Source organism: Poecilia latipinna, unplaced genomic scaffold (genome assembly GCF_001443285.1).
Source record: "Poecilia latipinna isolate Pla-1442-1.1 unplaced genomic scaffold, P_latipinna-1.0 Scaffold579, whole genome shotgun sequence".
Lineage (NCBI taxonomy): Eukaryota > Metazoa > Chordata > Actinopteri > Cyprinodontiformes > Poeciliidae > Poecilia > Poecilia latipinna.
The window spans coordinates 298,025-305,589 of NW_015113195.1; the positions used below are offsets into that span (position 1 = coordinate 298,025).

Consider the following 7,565-nt stretch of genomic DNA (forward strand, 5'->3'; position numbering starts at 1 on the left):
AAATGAAATTTGTTAATTTCTCGTGAACAAATTTCATGAGAAATAAATCAGTAAGCTATAATTTACTTATAGCTTATTGTGACAGGCTAAGGCTTTACATATCAGGTTAAAATCTCTCTAAGACTGAAAAACATACAACAAATTACACTTTATTATTTATCCAGCACAAATAAATCCACAATGAAAAGCTGTGGGTGGTTAAACAAAGTACAGTCAACAGCTTGTGTCGAAGTCTTTAACAGTAATCAGAGTCAGAAATGTGTTTTCCTCCGTCAGTCTCTCACATTATTGCAGATGAATTGTGACCGACTTTACGGCATCCATGCAGTCACTGGAGCTTTACCGACGTGTCTCTGCACAAGCGTTGCATCAGGTTTGGGTCTGAACTTTAACTGGGACATTAGTACACCGTTGTTTTTCCGTTTTCTAATACTTGGTTGTAGGGTTTACAGTTGTTTGGGGTCACGGTCTTTACTGAGACGCTCCTATTAAACCTAACAGATAAATAAATGCATTTAATCATCAACAAATGGCTGCTGCCTCAGGTTATTCACTTCCAGCTTTCCCCTCTCAGCTTTATTTTTGTTGAATTATCAATGAGTTTTTGATCAATTGTGTGTTTTTGTGCTTTTTAGATTAAATTTAGACCATTTCAAAAACTCAATAAAGGCAACATCAGTACTAATGAGCTGATGAGTAAAGCTGTTGAACTGATAGTGGTTGTACTTTGTTTTTACAATAACTCCTCATGTCTAACAATTTTAAGATACCAGATTTTATTTACTTATTGTTTTAATTTTTAGGTTATTTTTAATGACGCATTATAAATTTGTGCTAAAATGTTCTCTGACCACTTCTTTGGAATTTTTTTTATTTTTTATTTTTTGGTATCTGGAAATTAATTTTGAAATTGGATAGTGCAGAGCATCAAATGTGTGTTGCTGGAATCATTAAATCCTGGTTTGACTAGTTTCTGGTCACAGTCAGACATCGTCCTTTTGTTGTGGATTTTGTTTTCTGTTGCTTTCGCCTCAACATTGTTGCTGGCCGTTCATCTTGGACAGGTTCAAATCAAACAAATTAGTTTTATAATAAGCCAACCCCGTTAGCCATTTTCACAGCTCCGAAACAAGATCTGTGCTTTGGTTGCTGCTGCAGCTGTTCTGATGCCGCCGTACCTGTTGATGCTCTGCTGAATGCCTGATTTAAGGTCATCAATACCAGAGGAGCTCTATTCATGCTCTACGTTCCCATTCAGATGGCAAAAACAAACTGTTGTTGCTTTGAGTGTTTTGGGGTTTTTTTCCCTTCTAGCTTCTCTCCGTTGTACGCAGTCATTCTTCATGCTTGTTGAGACTCGGTGTGCAGAATAATAATTACAGTTTGGTTTCTTTGGCAACGACGTGAAACACCTTGAAAGCAATTTTCCAGGAGATTATGACGAGCGGCATGATTGACTGGGCGAGGAGGGAGATTGGTGTGTTCAATCACAGGACACGGCACGGCATGAAAGCGGCTACACACGCCGCTTTTTTTCTTTTTTGGCTACGTGTATCAACAGGTTAATAGAGCTGGTCCTCTCAGGAAGTCTGGTGTGTGTTGAGCAGAGAGCTGGTGTTTGTCAAGCACCAACCGCCAATGCTCGGTGGATTCGTTTTGGATCTCCGTTTGGTTTTCAACCCAGCGGTGATCATTTGGCCTCGTCGGTTTCCGTTAGACAGAATAACCGCAATCATAATTAGTTTTTAATTCACCAAGGGAAATGGTTAGGCAGAGAAATGTGATTTTAGCAGCTTTACAGAGACTCTTCCTTCCAAATAAGAATCTGAAAATTTTCTATGAAGGCCTTAGAGATTTATTGGACAAGATCTATAAACGAAAAGCACCACAGAGACCAAAGAACGCCTGAGACGGGTCAGCCATGATGTTTAAACCAGGGTTCTACGTCTAACAGCAAAGTTCAGTTTGTCTGAAAATGAAAAGAGTTTTACACCGACTACAAACCTGCCTAAACTGGAGTTAAAATCAAATAATGTTGAAGTGTTGTCCCAGTCGAAATCCAGACCTAGCTTCAATTAAGAGTCTGTGGAATGAATTGAAAGTATGTTTATTCTAGACGTGTAAAGCTGGCAGAGACACAGCCCAAAACACTTCTAGTTGTCCTTGGAGCAAAAGGTCTACAAAGTGCTGACTTGGTTGAATACAGCTACACACCATTCTTTTCATTTTTTATTTGTAAAAAATGCTGAAAACCATGTGTCATTTTGGATAAACCGATAGACCTGATAGACCAACCGGTATATCGCTTGGCCCCTTCATCCAAGAGATGAAGATGAAGAGATGTTGGTCTATTAGTTGTTGATAGACTAACCGGTTTGTGTTGGTCTATCACATCAACTCGTATTAAATACATAAGTGTGATGAAATGAGGCACTGTAAGTTTGAAATGACTGACCAACGGCCCATTAGCTGGTTCTGGCCGAAGTTAAGAGAATTGGAAATGGCGACTTTAGCGTTGACAATTTCCTTTTGTCTGTCTCCCTAGTTTCCTTCGTCTCCTTCTGAACGGAACGTACGACTACGTCCGTCATAAGATCCTCTATGTGTTCCTCGACCACTTCCCCGACGGCGGCCGGCAGGACGGATGGATAGCCGACGACTATCTGCGGACGTTTCTGACACGCAACGGCTTGTCCAGGGTGAAGGGGGCCAGGTCAGACGACGTGTTCATCATCAACGACGCCGATGAAATCCCGGCGCAGGAAGGCCTCCTTTTCCTCAAGTTGTTCGACGGTTGGACCGAACCGTTTGCCATACACATGCGAAAGGTACGCAAGCGGTATGCCACAGAGTGGCGTGTGCACGGCGACCGTACAGCGGAGCTGTTTGTAACTGTGGTTGTCTCTCCGTCTCCAGTCTTTGTACGGCTTCTTCTGGAAGCAGTTTGGGACTCTGGAGGTGGTGTCCGGCTGCACGCTCAGGATGCTCCGCGACGTCTACGACGGCGACGGCATCAAGCTGCGGCGACGCGAATACTACACCATGCCAGGCTTCCGCAAGTATGAGAACGACACAGGCCACATCCTGGTGCAGTGGTCCGTGGGGAGCCCCTTCCACTTCGCCGGCTGGCACTGCTCCTGGTGCTTCACGCCCGAGGGGATTTACTTCAAGCTGGTGTCGGCGCAGAACGGGGACTTCCCCAGGTGGGGGGACTACGAAGACAAACGCGACCTCAACTACATCCGGGAACTGATCCGGACAGGGGGCTGGTTTGATGGCTCCGTGCAGGAATATCCCCCTGCGGACCCCAAAGAGCACATGTTCGCCCCCAAGTACATAATGGAGAACCATAAAAGGTATCACTACCTCCTAGAGAACCCTTATAAAAACAAAGTCCAGAACGACTGAAGTCTGAGAGACCACGCTTTGGGAACATACCTAACAGAAGTGCCCGAGAGAGGCCTTCGCACTGAGCTCTCGAGGTGGGCTGACACCGACGGACGAAATCTCGACGGACGACGATGACAAAGGTGATGCAGGAATTTAAAAGCTCTTCAAATTATTTGGGGGTTTTAAAAAGGGAACATGACAACAATGGGTTTATAAGTTCAGCTTCAGCAGGACGAAACCACTGGATGAACAAAAATAAAATAAAAAATCACTGCTTTCCCCGTCGTTCCGTCGTCACAGTGAGAGGCCAAGCTATTTCTCCTCGCCCGCTTACTTTGTATCTCATCCCCCACTGGACACACTTGTAGGAAGAAAAATAAATAAATAAAAAAAAAGGCAGGGAACCAACAAGCGTTTTTATTTTATTTTATTTTTTGCCTGTTCCTGTCTGCTTTCACTGAGGCTTACAGCCTCCAGACGCTCAGCTTTCAACCCCCTCACCCTCTGATGTCTTCCTGTCATACTCGGTGACCTCCTTCCAGAGCTGGACGCGGGTTCAGAAGCAAAACATGGAGACCTTAAGGTCTGCTGAGAGTACCAAACAAGTGTCACAGGTTTCTGCTCACGTTCATGATCATGCACCTTAAGCTCGTCTGCGTGGTTGTAAATAGTGTGCGTATGTGTGTGTGTGTGTGTGTGTGTGTGTGTGCTCTGTTTGTGCCGTTCGGACTAAGAAAATCAATGCGAGTGAAGAAGGTTCATGAAGGAAAAAGTGTGCCGTAATGAAAAGGAAATAAAATGAAATACCACATGGATGGTGTGTACTGAGTTGGGAGTGTGTTTTCCAGAGCTTACGGTCAGATTTGAGCAAAACGTTTTGGTCTCATCAGGGGAGAAGCTGCAGCCTTGGGTTTTCAGATCTGTCCGGTTAGCAGCTGGGGTCGCCGGGTTTTCCTTGGAATCTTGCAGAGAAGGAGTGGTGGTGGTGCGGCGTGAGGATGTTCACACATCGGCGCTTAGATGCGTCTGAACACTAGAAGTCCCCTGGACGAGTCTTTATGCGCCACTGCCAACGCTCGAATGTCTGCCGGAGGCTCCTCTGAGCGTTTCCTGTCTCCATATTCCTTCTTACGTCCTGTCTTGTTTTCCATTCTCCATTTTTATGCTCTTTAAGTTCCCTATTTTCATGTGTTAAGTCAGATGAGCTGAAATTGGCCCCGTTTTCAATTTTGCTATCTATTAGAAATGTGCCAGTCATTCAGGAAGACGCTGGAACCTGCCAATATTCTCCTGATCGGCTCTAATCAATGAGTATGGAAAAAAATGTCACGATAACAAATTTTGCTGGACAATAAATTGTCCCAGTGATTATTGCGATAAACAATAATATTGTCATTTTGAGTCAATTTTCAACTTGTATCATGATAATGGCATAATAATTTAAGTTCACCGTCTCAAAGACTAGATTTAATTTTGTACAGAAAATCCACACCGTAACCGTAAGACATATTAAATATCCAAATAAAAACAAAAATAAGAAATAAAATGGAAATAAAACAACATACGCAACTGCAACATAAATAAAACGGATTATGAAGTTTCTGTAAACAAATAAATATTTATCAGAATTCAAATTATCCAGCGCATTTTAATTCATTATGCCTTTAATTGATTACAAACTTACTTCCCACCGTTTTTCTCAAAGGACACGCCAACTGACCTCATCTGCATTGATGCATTTATTTTGAGTCTAATAAACTTAATGCAGGTAAGGAACATATGCTTTGATTCATAAATTCAGATATCTTGCCTGCTGTAAAAAAAAAACAAAAAAAACCTCTTCTCATCTTAACTCAGGATACGTTGAAATTAGTACTGAAAGTGGAAGCTGGCGGCTGTTGTATATCAAAGCATTTATATGAAAGTTATTTTATTGATTTTTAAATCATCTTTATTTAAAATCTCTTTTTTTGCAAAGAGGCTGATAAACATGGAAACAGGAGGTCGAAGGCTGTGCGCCACCAATAATCATACTGTGTGAAAAACGCTTAAAAACAAAAACAGTTGCAGCTAACCTAACAAAAAATAAATTAAATAAAATAAGGCAGTTTGTCTCAATCAGTAATATTTTTGCTCTTCAGAATGCTTAAATTATTAGTTTCCCTTTACATGTTCTTTTCTCGGCGTTTCACTCTGGAAGATCATCAATGGCGCGCCTCCTCCGACCTCAATTTCCTGTGTGATTAATCGTTGGCCTTACTTTAAAAAACATTCACACAAACCGTTTCCAAGGTTCTTTTTAACACAGTAGCTCTGCCCTTCTCTGACTAGCCATTAGTTTTAATCTCAACAAATTGTAAGTGAGGAACGCAAGAAAACTACATAGTGCAGGTGGGATATTGGAACCACCAGAGCCTCACTTCAAAAGTCTGCTCTGTTTTCGTTCTTGTTGAGGGTGAGGGAAACCATGGCAGAAATGTTGACATCACCGCAAACCCAAATGAAAAACTTTACAAGGAACATAGTGACTAAAAATGAGAAAAACCTCAATGATTTTTTTTTAAAGCAGCTAGAGGTAGCTTAGTGTTGCTAAGACCTAAAACAGAGAACGTTCTCTTCAGTTTAAGAAGTGATCATTTTCCATTATATTTGCTATTTTATTAAACCCTCACCAGGCAAAAGTTTGCTCTTAAAGCTGTGATTTGATTTTGAGGCCAGATGTTGGCCTCTTTGCTCGGGGAGGAGAAAATGAGATTAGCCAGAAGGCCGGTGATGGTGGTTTCTGTTTCTGGGCTGGACGGCTGCTCCGACGGCGTACAGTGGAATGCAGCAGCAGCAGCTGTCGGGGGTTTGGTGTTGGTATCAACCATCTAATTCCTGGGAGGCAGCAGAGAAATTAGCTCCAAATAGGATTTGAAATCAGATGGCCAGGGACTCTTTGTGGGAGGCTTTAGATTAGATTGTAGTTTTTTTGTGTGTGTGAGATTTGGAAAAGGTCGATGTTGGGTAAGGACGACTCTAACACAAATCTGAGTCATTTAACAATATCAGGGTGTCCGCATCTTCTTGAAAAGTCTTAAATTCATGTGTTTAAAACTAAAGCCTTAAATTGTGTTAAATTCATTTAAAGAAACACAAGTTGGCCTTAAATACATTAACCACAGGTCTTAAATTTCTTCATGGCAGTTCTGTTTAATTTCGGCTTATTCTCGTAGGCTATATGTAGTCTTAATGTTTTCCTGCAGGACGTTCCCATCAGGCAAAGGTTTGAGTCAAACACCTTCAATGTATTCTGTGACTTCAAGAAGTTGAGGCTACCAGTAACAAATATACCCTAGCTAGCTAGCTTTTTATCGGCAAATTTATCGCCAGTTGGTTAATTTTCTCCATCAACTCACTTCTTTTGAAAACGAACATTGTAAATGAAGCTAAGTGCAACTTAGAGTTCGAAAATCTAAAATCAAACTACAGGAACCAAACCGTGAGACCTGCACTAAAGTTTTTAGGAGAAGGAGCAACTACAGTCCAGAAATGGGGCATGCAACAGGAAATGACTGAATAAGCTCGTTAAAGTAAGTGTATTTTAGCAAGCGTGCTTAACGGCATATTTTTCCATCAATATATAGGTTTTAAATGTTACGTTGTAATCATAAAGATGTCTTAAATTTGAGTTGAAGAAAGTTTCAGAAACCAACTGCTGATTTGGTGTGCACCTCCCAAATCTGCAGCTGGTTGGGGGCCTGGTAAATCTGTAGCTTTAGACGGTCCAGTCAAAGAACGACATGTCGCAGTAGGAGAGCTAAATCCAACATAAGTTTCTCTCCACCGACATTTCAGTGGACGCCTCTGGTGACACCTTGAACAAACTCATTTCCATTTCCCTGCTAACAAGCTAACGTTGTTCGATTTCTTGCTAGCGTGTTTTCTCTCTCATTTACTATCACTCATTGGTAATTTGACTGATAACACATTTCTGTGCAGTTTCAGTTCATCACATGCAGACGACGATTAAGTCGTTGTTGTGCTTTACTAACTAAACAATTTGATTTGAATCACAGACCAGGATTTATTTACTGTTCATTGGAAAACAATGTGAACAAGGCCCTGATCCAGATTTTGGGACTGGAGTGGGCTTTCCCTAGTAATTCATGATTGAGCTGTGAGGCATGTGCAGT

General features: G+C 41.7%; 1 protein-coding gene across 3 annotated transcripts in view; it reads left to right on the plus strand.

Annotated features, from left to right (window-relative positions):
• mgat3b (beta-1,4-mannosyl-glycoprotein 4-beta-N-acetylglucosaminyltransferase b) overlaps positions 1–4,424 on the plus strand; it is a 55,609-nt gene extending 51,185 nt beyond the window's left edge. For all 3 annotated transcript variants that reach the window (XM_015042153.1, XM_015042155.1, XM_015042154.1), the window contains 2 exons: positions 2,546–2,828; positions 2,917–4,424. In XM_015042153.1, the coding sequence (XP_014897639.1) occupies positions 2,546–2,828; positions 2,917–3,408 (775 nt within the window). In that variant the 3' untranslated portion in view covers positions 3,409–4,424. The remainder of the gene's footprint in view (positions 1–2,545; positions 2,829–2,916) is intronic.
• The last annotated feature ends 3,141 nt before the right edge of the window (positions 4,425–7,565 follow it).